This window comes from Parambassis ranga, chromosome 16 (assembly GCF_900634625.1).
Source record: "Parambassis ranga chromosome 16, fParRan2.1, whole genome shotgun sequence".
Classification (NCBI taxonomy): domain Eukaryota; kingdom Metazoa; phylum Chordata; class Actinopteri; family Ambassidae; genus Parambassis; species Parambassis ranga.
Genome location: NC_041036.1, coordinates 8,950,786 through 8,970,390, shown reverse-complemented (window position 1 = coordinate 8,970,390; position 19,605 = coordinate 8,950,786). Strand labels below are relative to the sequence as shown.

Here is a 19,605-nt window from a genome sequence, read left to right as displayed (position 1 = left end):
TCTTCACTTTCCACCCTCCCTCTTTTCCACCTCTCCAGTTTGTTCTTGTTAACAGCCCCAGCAGGAGAAGGATGTACCTTACAGACTGGGGTCTTGGGGGCCACAGCTGCCCAATCACAACCGTGATTTATCAACCTCCTCCAGCAAGCCTGCATAGAGATACTGTTTTGCTCACTTGCTTTGGTTGTTATTTACCGCCAGCGAGGCAGGTTGTTTGTATTTCTGGCTGTGCGTCCTTAGGATGCCTGCCTTAATGAAATGGCTTTCCCTGTAATGTATCTAGCCTTCTCTTGAGGAGCTGAAGCCTGTCTATGTATCTATCCAGCTGTTTTCTTCCAACCAGGATATTGTTTCTGATATAAGGAACAAAAGGCTGATCGCCGATCCCAGCTGATGTTTATTTTAGAAATTTTTACCACTTGATGACAGAAGAGAAAACCTTAGTTTTTCGCAGTTTGTCCTTCACATCCTGGGTCTTCTTTTTTTCCAACATATTTATCATGTTTCTCACAGCTTCACCCTCCCTCCTTCCTGTGTTCGTACACCATGTCCACTTCCAGATGGAGACCAGATATTCACAGCAAAAAAAAGAGCTGATATAAATGTTCATTCATTCTAAATTTTTTCCTTGCTCACTCTCCGTTTCTACCTCTCTCTCTGCCTCTAGTCCAGTACCAGATGGAGATGATGCGTTCTCTGCGTCATGTCAACATTGACCATCTGCATGTGGGCTGGTACCAGTCCACCTACTATGGCTCCTTTGTCAGCCGAGCGCTGCTTGATTCGCAGTTCAGCTATCAACACGCCATCGAGGAGTCCGTTGTGCTCATCTATGGTAAGTAGTCTCACAGAGGACTGTCAATGTGATGACAAGGTTATACCAGATGGCAAAGGATGTGTAGATGTATGCTCTTAAATTGTTCATGTAATTAAGGACAGTTTAATGACTACAGCCTTATTTTGAAGTGGTTCATAAAACCTATGTCCATTAAGGCAGTTTGAATAGCCTAGATGAGTTCAGCTACAGGTCAGTCTAGGTAATGTTCAGACGGGCTGGGCTGGTCTAAGTCTTGGCCCTTCTAGAAAGTGTTTTATTGAAAAAGATGTAGGAGCACAGATCCACTCATCCATTCATCCATTCACTGACAGCCACTAATCAACTACAATCAGTGTTTCAGGAAAGCACCATAGCACAACAAAATAATGCAATATGTTTATCAAACAAAAAAATCCATCAAATGTTTCTTATAAATTTGCAGTTTATTCTTATTTAGGTTTCAGACACATTTAAACCAGCACACATTCAGTACCTTTTACCTATAAGTATCTGAGACAAGGCCTGTCCTGTAGAAGGCTTATGATACACAGCAGTGACTCAAATACACAGCATGAGCATTAAATCAGTCTGAGAAACGTAGGAAAAAAACATTACATAAGGTTTAGAAAATTCAAACCATCAATATGGTTAGAAGAACAAAATTTAGGACCTGCTGTAATATTTTACAATTTTAGATGTAGATGACCTTCGCTGAAAACAACCAGATGATGTATGCATGCGTTGTGAAGATGTAGTTTAGTGCCAGTTTCTCTTCTAACAGTTTGTCAGTATATTGTTGTGACATTATTACAATAGCACTGGCAAGCATAAACAAGAGTTATAGAACCAAAATAACAAAGTGTAAATTTAATGTAAACTCTTGGCTTTCACATTATATAAACCTGTAATTTGTGCAACACAAAGGCCATCCTAAATGTCATAAGCACTCGATTGGCAGCAATATAAAGTACGGGCCTCCACAAGTGGAAGATGTCATCAAATCAAGGGTTTCTGCTCATTTTTCACACTTCATAATGAGATGAGTTTTGAGTGACAGTGACTTTAAGCAAAATCTTTCAAGTCTATTTGGTCTCTCCAAAATCACTTCTGGCTCTTTTTGTTCTGAAATTGTACAAATTACAGAAAGAAGATTAATTTTCACCAATTTACATACGTAACCTATCATCCTGCTTGCCAGGCAGTCAGCCCCTTCTTATTCTAAACGAGGTCTCCTGGTAATGTCAATCAATAATGCAGCGTTTAACCGATCAAAGCACTTCAAAGGAATTGGCATTATCTCTGCTTAAAAACAAAGGGAAAGGAAATTGATTTCTTTATTGTTGTCTGTCATTAACTCACCGGCCATTTTATGCCAATGAATGAATCAATCAAGTGACCAACTGGCGGGTTAATGGCTTCTAACAGCTTTGAATCAAACTGGGTTGTTAAACCAATTGCTTAAAATGTGTTCACCAAGACAACCGTTTTCTAACACGAGGTGAACAGTTAAAGAGGTCAAGATGGACAGCTGCAGAAATAACTTGCAGCAGCTCTGTGCAGGTTCAGAGCTTCAAGCCAGAGATTTATACAACTGGCTGCATTTAGGACCATGTTAGAAGCAGGCTTTGCAGTGGTACTATATTATTGATTGCCAGGCAGAATGAATATTCTTTTTGATTATTTGCCATAGTTTCTATATATATATAGATTTTAGGGACTCACTCACACTTAATAAAACTAGATTTAAAGATCAAAAAGTCCAGTCATGCTGTAAATACATCTGAAAATGAGATTTCTCAGGTTTTGTTATTGTTTTTTGGGGGGATCAGTGAAAATCTAGTCTCCATCTGGAACTGATCCACTGCAGTTATCCTGCTGTGTGCACCTCACTTTAGATTTTGCTTCATGCACTTGCCTTCTTGGCATTTGCAGACTGAAGAATTTAAACAAACACACTCTGTTTTCTTAATACAATACAAGTCCTTACATATTGTCAAAATAATACATAAAATAGGCAAGAAACAGTTAAGGATCCAAAATGTAAGAGACTCATAGGAGTTTAGGCATGTTAATGAAAAATTTTAATTCCATCAGCCAGCTTCCTGTTGGAGAGTTATAGTGTTTCTGTCACCAGTCACTCTCAGTGGAGGTGGCCAGCATCAACTGAGATTGGCTGTCAACTGTCAGTCTTGTTTGGGGCTGCCTAAGCTGTAAGCAAATGGTTGTCGCAGATGGCTGTTGGGAAGAGAATAGTTTGATACAAATTCTGGTCTGACTGTAGGTTGGTGGCTGTCAACCTGCTCAGTCTGAGCCAGTATTCAATTTTATCTCTCTATAGGTTGCTTAAACAGGAAGCGGAAAAATGTTAAATGACAGAGCCTTCCCTCAGAGCTGATCTAGTTAATGCCCTTTGCTTTAAAATGTTATTTTTTACTTCACTCCTCTATTTGTCAAATTGATTTTATGTAATAGAATGTAATTCTGCTCTGGACAAAACAGTTCATTCATATTCATTTATGAATCCAGCACAAAAAAATACAAATGACAATTTGTTTATAGTACCATGGATTTTGTGCTCAGGTTACAAAATGGGAAAAATGAGTCACTGACAGAATTTGAATTTTTAATATTTAAAGAGCTTTATGAGCATTATGTCTATTTATAAGATTTGCTGCATTCTGAAATATAGATAATATTCAAAGTTGGTGCATATAATGTATTTAGAGGCCTAACTGGTTGAGCTGCCATTTCACATTAAATTCCATTTGCAGATATGTTTGTGTTTACATCTGATAAGAGAAGGCAAAAATGAGCTTGTAATCATTAGCCCTTCAGTCTTTGGAATATACTGTATACTGTCACTGTGGGGGAAATGGACTCTCTCTTGTCTTCTTGCTTCCAAAAACATTCTGTGTTACTTTGAAAGAACAGCTTTGATAGCCAGCAGCAGGATAAGGTACCGCTTTGGACTTTTAAGCAGTTGCCCACAGGGTAAAACAAGAGAATTGGAACAAAAACCTTGTTAAGTAAAAAAATGTGTGAGCCATAACCTAAATGATGAATTCTTATCCCATTCAATCATCTTCAAAGTTCCCTTAAGCAAGGCTCTTAACCCCTGATTTTTACAGCAGTTGGGGAAAGACACATGCTCGACTGTGGTTGTATTTCGTCACTATATGTTATAGTTGCAACAGTACTCACTAAAAACCTCCACATGTCGAGTATGGAAAGCACCACATGCTAGCAGAAAGAGGAAACATTTTTATACAGCCCCGGTTGCATTGAATCTTTGTTTTGTTTTTATTCTAGACCCCATAAAGACAGCCCAGGGCTCCCTGTCTCTCAAGGCCTACAGGCTTACCCCAAAACTCATGGAGATCTGCAAAGAGAAGGACTTCACACCTGAAGGGTGAGTAGTTTAAAAGCATTACAACTCAGACCTACCGCATAGCTCTCTTATCGAACACAAACAGAACCAGAGATGCATATATATATATATATATATATACCAAGAAATATTCAGTTTGCACATACATGTACAGATAAACACCTTGGCTATAGGAATAAAAAATTAATACATTTTTTCTTGTCACTCTTTTAATTCTGTTTATTCAATGCATGCAAATACAGCCCAGCACATCCACAGGGGAGGCATTTATTAGCAGTTGGAGATGGATGCTGATGATGATGATTTGTCAGCCCACCCTCGCCCGTCAAACAAATGTACCATGTTTACAGCTTTTCTGACCTTAAGCCTTATCATAATTGCTTGTAAATTGCAGATAAAAATGAATGTAATGAGGGAACCATTTTCCAGCCAGTTACAAGACACTCCTAGTGCATCTACTTGTACATGCATAAAGGCACGCATCAGGACATGATGCATATGTGCAATAACAGAGGCTGCCCATTCAGAAGCTCAAGATATCCACTAAAGCCAGAGTATTTGCAGGGTGAAGAACACTTTAACTGAATTCTTCTTCTTATCCATTTCCTGTATTTCTTCACCCGTGTGTCTCTGTTGCCAGCTACTCAGTTATTGACTCACTGTCAAGACCCTTCTTATTTCTGCAGCTTTTCATTAGTTGCTATGATTTGTTATGGCTCCAATCTGTAGCCATCAGTGTTCCCTATAAGCACATGATTGAAAGGGAGCTGCCCAGGGCAAGAAAGGACAATATCGCCACATTACAATGATCTTGCCTCTGTCTTATTATTTCCAGAATAGAACAGAAATCTGAATATCAAAAATGTATTTTTTTTTTCCCAAAGATGCAAAACTTCAAAAGTGTTTCATTTTCTTCACCCAACAATGTGCAGAAAAAACAATCTCTCTTTCATGTTGGTTTATTTGATGTTACTTAAGCTTGCATATATTGAGCACCTTTTCGAAATGAAAGGCATGCATAGATGAGTGTTGAATAGACCCGTCCCTTTGAACTGCCCTCCAACTCCGCCAGGCTGTGGAAGCAGTGGTCAATAGCGTCCACTTCAGCACACAATCTGAAGCATCAAATTAGTCTGTCTGTGGAGTCAACCTTTGGCTTTGTCCAGCGGGGCCCAACTTGGAAAGAGCATGGCATTAAGTGTGCCAAAGTATGGTTGAGCAATTTGTCCTGCCTAGAATGAGCTGTCCTTCTGTTTCCTCCTCTACAGACACCTTTTTATGTCCCTCTGCAGATAACTGCAAAGGTCATGGTATGCAGCAACTATGGTAAAGGACTGCGTATTGATAATTGTGCCAAAATCTTCAAAACAAACAGAATTTATATCATTATTGTTTTTCCTTATAGACTGCACTTACCCATACCGATTTCATCCTCCCCACTCAGAGCCTGAGGCAGCATTGTCCGCTTCTGTTGCTTCACATTCTCCTCTTAAAGTCAGCCCGAGGTGATGTTCCACTTAGAATACTAAACAGCTTTTATCAAAAATAACTCGGCAGAATCAAGCGATGGCGACACCCCACATCCTTATTTATCACACCGACGAGCATTATATAAACATCTCAGTTTCTGGTACAGTGCACATGGTAGATTAATGCAGTAAGTGTATTGATCCCATTATACGCATCTAACAAGCAGACAATAGACATACTGCACACAGACATTAGTTTGTGGCTCATGCTGGCTGCACAAGTGAAAGACTGAACCAAGGCAGTCATTCAGTCAGTGTAATGTGATTTATGTGAGACATTATGCAAAGTTTGAAGTTCCATTTTGTGTTAACAGACCCCTGTCAGACATAAAGAGAGACGTGAAGCTTTTAGGTCCTGAGGAGAAAGAAGAGGTGCTTAAAAATCATTCAGTGTCTTGTGTACTTGTCAGCACAGGCCTGCAAAAAAAATCCATACAGGCCACAGTGTCTAATATTGCTCTAGGGAAGCAATATGGACAGCTGGTTCCATCACATCATTTTCAGATACAAAGAGGCAACATTTTGTTCACTTAGCTGTGTATAACTGAGGTGCAATTTAACAACGCGCAAGAGAAAAGTGGTAACAGCACAATATTACATTTTCTGCTTTGGTTGTAATAAGTAAAAGCCCATACTGACGTGAAGTAATAAGCCAGAAGCACAACAAAAAAGCTCTGCTTTTTAAAAAATAATTTAAACTGCATAAAAGCACTGCAAACCACAGTCACTCTCAGTTCACCTAAAATGTTTCAAAGTGGCTACAAATCGGGCAAGACCAGTGCTTCTCTGGGCATTAGCTTTGCCTGTCAAGTACTGATTCCCCTGTATTGTATCATGCAGGCCATCCACCTAAATCCTCTTGGTGTCCGAGATAGAAAATATTGTTTCTTCTGGTTATACTGTATATGTCTGTCAGCACAATAACAGGAACTCACAGTGGCATTACAGAGGGCTGAGGTAAAGAGTTAAAATTCTCTAAAATAAACTGTCAACCTTCAGTCCTGGTATGACTGAAATGCTTCCAGACTGAAAAAAATGGGTGAAAGCCTAAAATGTGAAGGCATGATAACATATCTTCATGGAAATGGTACCAACAATGTCTTTTGTAAGACTTCACTTTTCATCTCCTTCCTCTGTGTCTCTCTCTCTTTTTCCCTCCAGGTTGAAGAAGGCCAATATTGGCTTTGAGCACATGTTTGAAGAGGTGCCCATCGTCATCAAAAACTCACACCTCATCAACGTACTAATGTGGGACCTGGAGGACAAGTCCACCGTTGCTGACAAGCATGAACTGCTCAACCTCTCAAGCAGGTCAGACATGAGCTCATGCAATCATTTACCAAGAGGGCCCATGGTCAGGTGCCTTGGTCATTAAAGACTAAATGTCATTCCAAACAGGCTTTTCCTCAAGAAACAAACATTTACAAGGTGTTTCTGTGTTTGTAGGAAATTGTGTTTGTCCATTGCATTTCCTTTGACCTCTAGTCATAATGTACACGTTTTTAATACAACTGTGACATTTAGTCAGAAGATTCAACAGATTTACAGCTGTGGTGAATTGGTTTCTTCCCATCTTGTATGTAGTCATTCCCTTTTTGTATGTAGTTAGAACTTAAGGGAGATAAAAATGTCTGCCTTAAGTTCTAACAGCAGCAAAACATTCTATAAATATGCATCTGTCTCCATAAGGTCACCCACCAAAATTTAAAATCAAACCCAAAGAATATAAATTATTGCTAGGTAGTATGTCACTCCATTCTTTATGCAATGTGTCACCTTAATTTTATTCATATGCATGTATGGGCACAATACTGAGCACTTATCAGGTGAAGAATGTAGGCAGTTCTTTAAAGCCTCTAACAAGCTTTAAAAACCATATCACGGCCTCTCTTTAAGCCTGCAGGGTGCTTTCACAGACATGACTTAAAGCTACTTCTAAATTAAAATTGATTTGACATTAGGGAACTCTTGGGCATTAATCTGTGTCTCCTACACTGTTCTAAAAGGCATCAGATTGGAAGAAAGAATAAGTAGCCTATTGATGTATTGGGTCTCATGCGTACCCCCTCACACCAATACCACACCTACCTCGTTTACAGTCCTTTTTTCTGATACTTTTCAGGAAGGCTTGGATTTTTTTTTAATTGTTGTGATTATGAAGACCACAATGACAATAATTTTTTTCAGCAATGAGAACTGTTTGTGTAGCCAAAGCTCTCGCTGATGTGAAATTGTCTTCATTACACTGAACACACCATAAACGAATAGTTCTTTCCCCGCGTTGTTAGTTAGTGTTAACATTCATCATTAACTGCAGAAATCACCATGAGAACTGGTGAGTGTCTGGGTCACGCTCAGATCATTCCCACGCAGTAGAATATTCAACTGACAATATTCATGAGGCAAGGGTCAAAACTGGTGCATCCACAGTGTCAGAGATGCCAGAGCATCTTCCGGAGGAAGGTCTACAACTGCAAGCTAAATTATCCGCTCATTTATAATGATGTGGTGTGCCATCTAATGTAACTCTGTAATGGCTTTTTATGTATTTTTAATGGCTTAGGGGTTAACAAAGGTTTATGGCACATAAGTTGCATTTGTACTTAATAGCATATAGAATATAGAGTGTTTTCATTGTCTGTTTTGGAGTTTTTATGGACATTATGAAAAGAAAAATCAAAGCTAACAGTAGGCGTATGTTTTAAACTTTAGCGTGACGGGTATATTAGTTCAGTAAATATCACATATATATATATATATATATATATATTGGTATTGGCGTATATGTTTTCAATATGACAAATATTATCCACAGTTCAAAATGTTGCAGCTGAGCAGAAATTATTTGTCTTGCCAGTCATTTTCTTATGACATTTGAATATTTCTTGCTGTAAGGCATAAAAAAAGCCCTAACAAGTGTTTGTTGTTGTAGACAAAGATCCGCAACACACACACATATAACTCAGACCACTTATCTGATTTCACAAACTTGTACCTTTGGGATAGTATTGGGTGTTTGATTGGGATATCCAGTGGTAAACCAGGTACTGCAAATGCCACATCTAAATGTCACAGCATATTTATTCAGAAATGTCTCCAAAAACAGGACCTGCTGCCAGACTTTGTCTTCCATCATTAATGAGCACAGTACGAACAGATATCACCCCACCATATCATCTCACAGCCCGGCTCTTTAAGTCTCGCATTTATATCTCAGAGGCACTCAGCATCAGTCTCAGGAGAATTTATCAGCAATCATTTATGGAGATAAACCGCTGCAAGTGGAGCAACAGCTGTGAAGCTGCTAATCAAAACGCTTCCCAGGGGCAGGTGTGAGAAATTAGCACAATAACGACTCCAAGTGCTGATTTACACACTGTTGGTGCACAAAACACCCTGCGCTTACTTGTACGCGGCAGTGAAGCACATCGGGAGTTGTGATTTTTCTCATCTGTGTCCTGAAAGACACAAAAGCCACAACTTCAGTGAAGTTCTGTGGAAGGCATTGGCACAACATGCAGAGCTTGCCACCAGTGCCAGTAATTTTTCACAAATTGCCAAAAAGACTAAATGACAATGGCTCACATGTTCCCACATTCTTCAATTTTCCTAATGACTACTCTGAAGTAGCTTTTGATATCACCCAACATGGGAAAGAAGCACAAAGTCCTTTCCCATAGGTTTTCTAAAGATGGGATGTCTGGCGAGATGAAATTGTTTCCTGAAGTTGTCAGATTGCTGCAAAGATCTGTGCTTGTGTTGAATTGTAGCGTCCATCTCTCTACATCTTCTGCTGACAGCTCCACCCTTTTCTCCTCATTTCCACCCCTTCAGAAAAAAGTAAACGATAATGGGTTTTATTTAATGTTTTTCCTTTTGTCTCATTTTCCAATCTGCAGCACCATTTGTCAATGTCATCCATGTCTAAGGCTGAGTGGGTGCAGTTTCACTCCAACAAACAGGGTTGTTCTGACCACAGATGATGATGTTGATCGTGGTGATGGATTGCATGAATGTAAATTCATCAAGCTTTTTCCTCCCCAGACACCCTTGAAATGCCTCTGTATTTGCAATGTCACGAACTAGACTGTATTTACGTCAGGCCGCAGAGCTTTTCTTGTGTGGGCCTCTGACATGGTCTTCTCTCTACTGTGGAGTCACTCAGATGCATTATAAATCGTCCTTTAAACCTCAGATGCACTTTTGTGTGTGTGTGCGCGTATGAGCAACTCTGTCCGTTACCTCCACTCACTTCCTTATTAGTATAAATGTCCTTCTCTACTGCAGAACAGGTAAGCGTAACGATGATGTTTTGTAAGGAAAAAAAGAGCAGCGTATTTAGGTAGATGGTGTAAAGCTGTAAGATTTGGAGTGCTATAGTTATAGAAGGGTTAAGGTGATTGATGTAGGTGAGGAGAAATATCAGGAAATAGGGTCACAAGGGAGGTGGTAGCAGGAATGTGAATGTGAATGGAAAAAAAATGACCCCTGACAGATAAACTTGATCCATTGAGATGGACTTAAAGAAGAGATATTTTTGAACAAAAGCCTATAATAGTTCCTTGTCTGATAGTTCTGTCTCCTTGCACTGAAATAATGATAATGGGCAGGAAGCAAGAAGATAAGGATTTGAACCCAAAGTGACTATAGGATATTCAGTCACATGAGGCTTTGACATGTGTGCCAAATCCTATAAATCTATCTAAAAGTATGAAAATATTACCTGTATACATGCTTTTTATTATCTTCTTTTTACCAGGATAATACAACCCCTGTGTTGTCCTCTTGAAGACAAATTAAAGTCTGCTGCATACTGAAGCCAGCAATCCATATTGTGCCCTAGTCCATCAGTTAAAAAGACTCCATCAGAATAAAACGCTCATTCTAAGAAAGGAAGTCATTTCCTTGGCAGCTTTGTTAAACAACTCCCCTCTGAACTTTCAATTTGGTGAATGTCATCCAGTTTTGTCTCACACATCAATATAATTTTAGACTTGGGCTTCCATTGTCCCAGGTGAAACAAGCATGCAGGAGCGAGCACGCTTACAGTACCCTGTACAGGCAGCCATTGAAGCTGACTTTAAAACGGAATCAGTGATGATAGGAAATCCCTCGATAGACTTTGATTTCTAATTCTGTATTGATCGGAAGACTCGCTGACCTGTATGAATAATCTAACCCTTTTGAGTTTATGGCCAGACTCTATGTAGTATAGAATGCATTATTCAGTTTTAGCACCCGTGTGTCATTGGCAGCATAAACTTTGAATCAGTATTGTAATGTTATCGCATGGTCAGGGTTTTACCAACAGCAGGTAAAAATTTACTCCCTTTTAACCCGTGCTGCGTACAGTGAAACCTGAAAAAAGCTATAGTACTTTGGAAGTATGTTTTTGTAATGTACCCAATACTTTGATTTCACTTTTCAAAGTTTCTTGGCTGTTTTCCTTTGCTGCTAAAGCTCTGACAAAATTCACTATCGCTTACAGAAGAAAAGCAGCCTGATAACAAAATCCACAAAGGCTCTGTCTCTCTTACACACCACACACTCGGTCTGTGCAGCTCAAACGTTTGACACATACATCAACGACAGATGTTTTGAAGGATCCTGCTATGACTAAATGATTTCCTTTTGCATATATTACACATGCGGAGCGCACAAATTAGCCACCATATTGCTTGATGAAATAGTTTTGAATGGCCTTTCATCAGTGAGAATCAGTTCTGACACACTCAGAGGGACACAGTAGGGAAGTGTTAGGCTGAGATGTGGTCTCGGGCCCTCAGTTTCCATGTTTACTGTGGAGCTTTGACAAACCCATCGCACAACGTTCCTGCCAGGCAAACATGACTGTGGGCAGACATGACTGTACTGGAATCGGTTCAAGCAGTCTGAATAATGGAAGTGACTCAGGCTAGAGAAAATTCATGTACTTCTTACAATATGTATACATAGTCTTATCTGACCTTATCTATATACTATAAGTGCTCAAAATCACACTAGGGCAACAGGCAGGGAGTATAAATTAACATACACCTCACGCAGGTGCAGGATTGTTATACGGATAGTGCCACTGATAGTCAAGGCATGTGGGATTGGTGTTATAAATCATCATCAGCAGTGTTCATACAATTATCTGCATGCCCGTGGTTAGCTGCATTAGCTGTCACTGTGTGTGTGCGTGTGTTTCCATGTAAATGTAATTAAGATGTTTGCAGATGCTTTAAGTCGATCCAAAGCTGAGATGATCATGATGAGTCTTAAGGATGTGCATGTATTTCACACAGGTCCTGGGTTGGTGTGCATGCCAGCCACCTTAATTCCTTGGTGGTTTGCTTATATTTTACTTCAAATATAGTATATAATATAGTAAATATAAAGTAATTGCATGGTTTCTTAGTCATACTGAAGTATATGTGGTAAAGGTTAATACGATTTCCTTTCACTTGTAAGAACGTTTGTAGTCAAAGCCATGGAATAATTCCTTGATTTTTAGCTTGCTACACAAGACAGAAAGTATGAGAATGCTGTAGAGAAAGGGGAAAGAATATTGATTTTTAAAACAATTAATTGAAAAATGTCACAGTGGAGGAGAAGTAGCTAAAATCACCCAGAAGGCACTCACACACATTCCATGTATTTACTCAAACAGTGAAACTCGCATACATGAGTTACATCAGCACTAGTGTACACACAACCAAAACACACAGAGTGCTGGCAGTTCTAGCGGGTAGAGTTGTCATTTAAATAAACAGTGAGAATCTGTTTTCTCACAGTACATGCTGCATTATGTAGCACCCAAACATTCATAAATGATACAATATAATTCCACAGTGGAAGCTACAAGAGGGATACAACTTGAATTGGGGCACTGCAGCCTTGTCAAGGTTAAACTTAAGGCAGCAGTGAGACATCCTGTTAAAAATGGGGCTCATGGGAGGAGAAAGAGGGGGGGAATGCTGGTACTGTTGTGTTTTGAGTGTTGTCAACACGGCAGTGTTGGGAAAAGATGAGGGATATGATACCAGAACAGAAGGATGTAGCAGAAGGGCAAGAGGAAAAGGTCCTCAGGTCTGAGTACTGTCAAACCCCAGGAGAGGGTTTTCATGACAGATGCCTTTCAGGATAGAAGTAGGCAGTATGGCAAGAGCTGAATTTAAAGATTGGGTCAGAGCAGATGGGAAACATAGACAGTTTTCAGATGGTAACAATAGGTGTCTGAAGGGACATCTTAAAGCTGGAAATGCTTTTCATCCTTAGTGATTGCTACTCGATGGGAAGAAGCATCTTGTGGTTCAGTGTCAAAGGATGAAGTGTCAAAATGTGTCCATATATTTAAGTTTTATTTTGATGTTGAGAAATTATTGAGGGACCCTTGGCATAGTGTCTTTTGAAGTGTCCTAGAACCACAATTGCTTCTGTGTGGTCAGTAGAATGCCCTGCATGGTAATGAATGGTATATGGTCAAGTGGGTTTTACATAGAGATTTGTAATGTACACATTGTGCATGTCATTGCACCTCAGAGGTGCTGTTGGCAGTACAAAAAACCTTTTGAATAACACGCTGACAATTCTATTCCAGCAACCACCTGGAGAAGAGCCTTCAGCTTCTGATGGACAGAGTAGATGACATGAGCCAAGACATTGTCAAATACAACACCTACAGCCGGAACCTGAGTAAGCAGCAGCAGCAGAAGCACCAGGTAACTCTCACCCTCGCATTCATGTGCACACAGGCTTTCAGGAACCAAAGTGTAAGCACCACCTACACGATGAGCAGGCCACAGCAGAAACCTCGGCTTATACCAGCATGCATATAAGGGAGAGAGAAGCACACGCACTGGGGCATTCACAAACAGGTGCACATACAGTCACAGTCTCAGCAGGGAAACAGCAGGAATGTCTCTGCCAGACATGGACACCACCAATTGGAACTATATTCACAGCAGGCAAGCCCTGGAAGCGCCAGATATCACAAACACATGCAGTAATCTGGTCCTCCAGGTTTATGCATTAATGCACATGGACCTACTGAGAATGCACAGTAGTAACTACAGTTCAGAGCAAATGTTAAATAAACATTTACTCATTCCTGTATCTAATAAGCCTATATTGTAAAGGGTGACCAAGTTCATTAAGAACTGCTCCATGATGAATATTAAAACAGTAAGGTCTATACATAGTTCAGTCTGCTGAAAGCAGGCTGAAAACCAAACCCACTGTGAAACTCTTCTACTGTACTAGAGTTAGTACAGGATGCAGCTAGACCCCCACTGCTCCATGTTTCACACAGTCCAAGAAATGGGCAACACTTGCTGCAGTATGGGTAATGAAATATGTAAAGCTGACAGGGGCAACGTGTCTAACCCCAGGATCAGACATAAAATATTTATAATAGCTGAGCGATCCACCAAAAGTTTTTACTACAAGCAACGGGTAGGTGAGGACTAAACATTTTACTAGTGTTTTTCTTGTGCATGCTGTTCACTGCAAATGTTACAGTATGCAGTTACTGCAGTAGTGACAACAATAACATGCAGTTGCTGTAAGATGCATTCCCTTAAGTAAAATGACAAATTGTTTGGGAGTAATGAAATCAAACTTCTAGCAATGACACAGCTTGAGGAGTCACTTCTGTTGTCTTGAGTTTACACTAATGAGATAAAAAATGACTAATGTTGGACCTGCGCTATCTGTCATAGTGTTATCATTGCTCACTCCACTGCAGTTACTGACGTGTGCTCACAGCAGATCAGCATCACGCCGAATTCAGAAGCCCTTCTCCATCTGCTGCATTATTTTTCCTGTCAGGGAACAAGTGATTTTCATCACTACAGGGGCTGCCACAGTCAATCAGAGCAGTGTTTATCTTTTCTAACTAAAGAAGAGCAGGTTCAGGAGGTTAAAGACCACAAAAGGACAACATACACAGGGAACCTGGCACATATGCACTAAAAGCTGTTATTGATTCACTAAGTGAAAATTCAGTTTTTATTCTCTGTGACATTCATCAGAAACTTGGACTTTATTAGACACACACATTCTCTGTCTGCGAACCCTCCAAAGCACACACACCACCTATAAACACTAAGTTAGCCAAAAGCAGCAAAAAGACCAGAAAAAAATCATGAACAGACAGAGGGAACCACGTACCATCTGCAACTACAGCCTCGGCCAGATGCATCATAAACACCGGGCGGCGCATGCAAACACAAACAGTCACATACACACATTACTCAGGAAAATAGAAGCATCGAGGCACAAGGTGAGTCACCGATGGGCACACAAATGCACAAGCAGCTATGTTACTCTGCAAATGGAAATGAGGAAATGTCTGAAGTATTAATGTCGATCTGAGCTGAGTCATCATCATCTCAGCCGACAGCAGATAAAGCCACAGCCAGGTTCACACGCAGACTTGCAACAAACAAACATCTGTGACGACAGGTGCGACACACCTAGGTAGCTACACATCCCCAGGCCATTCGCCCAAATTCCAGCCATTATGATCCATCATCTGACCTTTTCATCACCACAGCCCCCAAGCCTTACCCCAACACACACACTCAGACTCATGTCACACACAATATCACACAGACAAGCCCTTTAATGGTGTCTGCTTTTTTTTTTTTCTGCGTTTCCCATGATTCTCCACAATGAACAAATGGCACACACTGAGAAAAAGAAAGTGAGCCTCTATTAAACCTTTCAGACATCTACAGCACTTGCTCCATGTAATCTTGTGCTATTGACCTCACTGCTTCTTGGACAAATGGAACCTTATTAATCATCATAGAAAGTTGCAATAAGGCATTGTGCTGACAGAGCTCCAGTTTTCTTTCATTTTAGCTGTCTGAATTCAGTAAATAGCAAGTTCCCTGGCACAATCTGTGGCCAAGGTAGCAGTTTTAACAGGAAGTGTTCATCTCACTCCCCCGATTCATTTTCTGGTCTGTTCACATGCACAGAAGAAGTGAATCAGGTATGGAGGAATGCCTCCCATGAACTCAAGAACCATTTATTCAGCTGTAAATTAAAAGAGAGAGAATTGTATCTCATATGGCTTTCTCTGTAGCCATGTAATTATCTATGCATCAAAGGTAGACGCATCAGCTGTGTGCTCTAGTGGTTAGGACCGCATTGTAAAAACCAACCAGGTGAAAGCTCACAAAAGAATGAAAAGTAAGAGAGCCCTGTACTAGAAAGAGAAATAGACAATAATCGGTCAAAATGTAATCAACACAAACAAACCCCATTTCAGGCATGCTGTGTTTGATATTGATCCGACAGCATGTCTGGATGAGCATGCTGGTCACTTCTCTGTAAATGTTGTGATCGCATGTCAAAACACATTTTAAGCAGGAGAGAACACCAACGCAAGCAGCAACACCATCCTGTCAATTATAAGAGCTCGAAAACAAGCTCAGAGAATGATTAAAATCCCACTCAAAACCCACCGAACACATCACAACCTCACCCCAGATAAATTCACTTATATTCCTCAAAAATGTCTTTGTAGAAATGACTGAAATAATCATATTTTTCAAGTTTATGTCAATCTCCTCTGTAGCTGTAGATTTAATTCCATAGCATATGAAACAATATATGGGTTCATGTATCTATGTTCTGCCTGCTGATTTACTTAGAGCTTTTAATAAACTTGACACATATGGACTATGGGCCCAGTATAATTGTCCTTGTTAATCCACTATTTCAAATTAAAAACAGAACACAACCACTGTTTTTATCTTTTTTTTTCCGGCTAACTGACCGTTCCCGGGGGCCTCCTCAGTCTTTTAATTGGCTCATTTCTGTTGAGGAAATACGGCAGGTATCATTTTGACACGGCCCATCTGTGGTAACTGGCTCTTTAAACAATGCGGATACCAAAATTGATATTTTAAGCCATCAGGGTGCACCATTTCTTTGGAGAAACCAAAAGCACTCACACTTGCGGAAGCCAACCTTCCTGTGGTGAAGCTGCTCAGCAGCAGGCCAAAGAAAAGCTTGTGAAGGTAGAGGGTAAAATAAATGCTGCAAAATGCGGAGAAGTCTGGCTACAGTCTGTAGGAGATTATTTTTTCAGTAAGACATGAAGCCCAGTCCAATTCGGATTTAAGGCAGGACTGCTGTTCCCACTCACTGTCCATGCAGAATAGTTTGTAAAGAAAAACTGCAGAAATCGGCAGCCAAGGGTTTGTTTTATTTTTGTGTTAAGACTATAATAACACTAAATTTAGACCAGTAACTATTTTTAAGGCACTGTGTCTAGGTTAATTTGCATACACATATGTATTACCATGTTATATGCAGCATAGGCAGCAAAAAAAAAAAAAAATGGAGAGACTTTTAATTTGAACAAATAGTTGTATTGTTTGTCTTTGTAATACTTGTCAGCTTTTGTGACACGTACAGGTGCGTTGTGGGATGTTTGGTTAACAGCTCTCATGTTGCTCCCACGCTGTTTTCCCTCCTTGTCTACTCCAACCTTCCTTTCCACCGGTCTGTGTCAGTCTCTCCTCCATCTTGCCAAATTAACAAGGCTTTTAGGATCTCCAGAGACCCGGCACCTCACTGATTTACCGACTGTCAGCCCACCACAAATCACTCCATTCCTGTCAGCACTTATTACTCTTCTCTCTCTCTCTCTCTCTCTCTCTCCTCCCCATCTCTTCTTTCATCACCATGTTTCTCTACATCTCACTTCTTCCTGTTACACTTTCCACTGCCTGTCTCCCTTTCACCATTATTTCACTCTTACTATCTGCTGCTACTGTGCATTTCTCTAACTGTATATCTTTCCTCCTGTTACTTTGACTTCTCTTGCTCCCGACTGCCTAACTTCATACACCCTTTAGTTACTCCAACTTTCTCTTCCTGTCATTGTTTCTCATCCTCTCTTTTCGCACCTCGCTTCTTTCCCCACACTATTTGTTTGTCCTTCCTCTTCACTCCACACTAATGCTGCTCCTCTTTCTCTCCTCTTCTCTCCCTCTAGTACCTCCAGAGGCGGCAGCAGGAGAACGCCCAGCGGCAGAGCAGAGGGGAGCCCCCGCTGCCTGAAGAGGACATCAACAAAATGTTCAAGCCCCCCCAGCCGCCACCACGCATGGACACACTGCTTATTGCAGGTATGCACACACACAACCTCACTTCCACCAGCACAGACACCCCCCACTCTCTCTCGAGTCTCTGCTCAGCCTCCTCTGCTCCCCTCACAGGAGCTCCGGTTCTGTTTTGTAATTATCTCTGCCATTATCTTGAAATTACATTAATTTAAAGTTTATTGACTCAATCTCCAACTGAACCGCCCCTTCCCCTGCCATTTCCCGCTGTTCACCTCTCCTCCGCCTTCTGACAACATTCTGATCCTTCCGTTTACTTTGCTCACCACTAATTCAATGTTTTGCTGTGCTGCTGTTTTCTTTCCCTCCCCCGTCTGTGTGTGTGTGTGCTTGTGTGTATTACACATGTCTGCTGGCATGTACTTTTATGTGGGTGTGTGTCTTTTTTTTATTTTATTTTTTTATTGTGGGTGTGCGTGGATACATGTGGCTACCCTCCAACAGGGCAAATTAACAACTACTGCCAGAATGTGAAGGAATTTACCTCGCAGAACCTCGGGAAGCTCTTCATGGCGGAGGCTCTCCAAGGCCACAACTAGGAGAGAGAAGAAAGAGCGAAGCAATCTGCGAAAGAGAGAGGGTGCACCGACGGGGGGGGGAGAGGTGACAGAGATGTTAAAGCACCTTGGCAACAACTGGAGGATTATTCGCCATTGTCTCATTGTTATTATGCATACACCTTGGATAAAAATGGATCTTTCAATAAAAGTGCTGAATCTCTACATCTCTGTCTGATGGTTTTTGGATATTGTTCTGAACAGCCATTGTTAGTTTCCCTGCTTTTGTGCAGAATATTAATCTGGCGCTCTCCTACATTACAAAATAATTACAGTACAGAGATACTTATAATTTTACTGCTACATGCTTTTTGTCTTGCAGTTGAAACATCAAGCAGGTGGAACCAATTATCAGTGGATTTTCTGCGTGTTGGGTTCCATGGTGGGAATAATGATTTCCTTGTAAACACGACTATCAGTGAAAGTTGAGCGTTAAATGAAATGCCAGATACATGAGTCTCTTCTCCGCCACACACCCTCCTCTCTCTGAAATTACATGGCACACAAGAGTCTGCCTTTCTTGTGCACAGGCAGCAATTAGTACCTGTTTATTTTGAGGATTCCCAAAAGTGAAATTTAGCTTGAAGCAAAGATTTGTTTTGTTGTTTTTTTTTGTTGTTCTCTCGACAATGCTGCAGGTGTGCTAAATGATACACAGAGAAACTGTCATACCTCTTTAGTGGCGTTTCTTATGTAGTGATACTGTGTCTGTAGACAAAATGATTTGATAAAGCCGTCAGGTGAAACAAAGGAACAAATACATTTAACTTAATTCTGTAACAAAATAATGGTCATGATAATAAACGTGGGATAGAAGTCAGGATGTATTTTCCAGAGATCATTACAAGAATGCTTAAATTGTCTAAAAGACTTGAACATTTGTCAGCAAGTGCATTTTATATTTTTATATTTATCAGTCTGCTAACCTTTTATTGGGCTCATCATGGAAGGGCAGCATAAGCCTGATGTGTGTTGAGATCTATTCAATATTTACTGAAGTCAAACGGAAAGGTCTACTTCTTACCAGCAAATCATATGGAAATCAATGATCTTATTGAGCCTACCACATGAAGCAATTTCTCACTGCTTTATGTGGGTGCTAAATGTATAAAATGGGCATAGTGTATTCATATAGCCATCAGTGACATGTTTATGTGTTAACACATCCTTCAACAGTAAACTTCCAAGT

At 40.4% G+C, this 19,605-nt stretch overlaps 1 protein-coding gene across 1 annotated transcript in view; it reads left to right on the top strand.

Moving 5' to 3' along the window:
- The window catches only part of LOC114449021 (eukaryotic translation initiation factor 3 subunit H), a 40,274-nt gene extending 21,691 nt beyond the window's left edge, over positions 1-18,583 (top strand). Inside the window, exons 3-8 of the mRNA XM_028426332.1 lie at positions 668-835; positions 4,127-4,226; positions 6,896-7,045; positions 13,317-13,437; positions 17,733-17,865; positions 18,304-18,583. Coding sequence (XP_028282133.1) covers positions 668-835; positions 4,127-4,226; positions 6,896-7,045; positions 13,317-13,437; positions 17,733-17,865; positions 18,304-18,398 — 767 coding nt within the window. The 3' untranslated portion in view covers positions 18,399-18,583. The remainder of the gene's footprint in view (positions 1-667; positions 836-4,126; positions 4,227-6,895; positions 7,046-13,316; positions 13,438-17,732; positions 17,866-18,303) is intronic.
- The last annotated feature ends 1,022 nt before the right edge of the window (positions 18,584-19,605 follow it).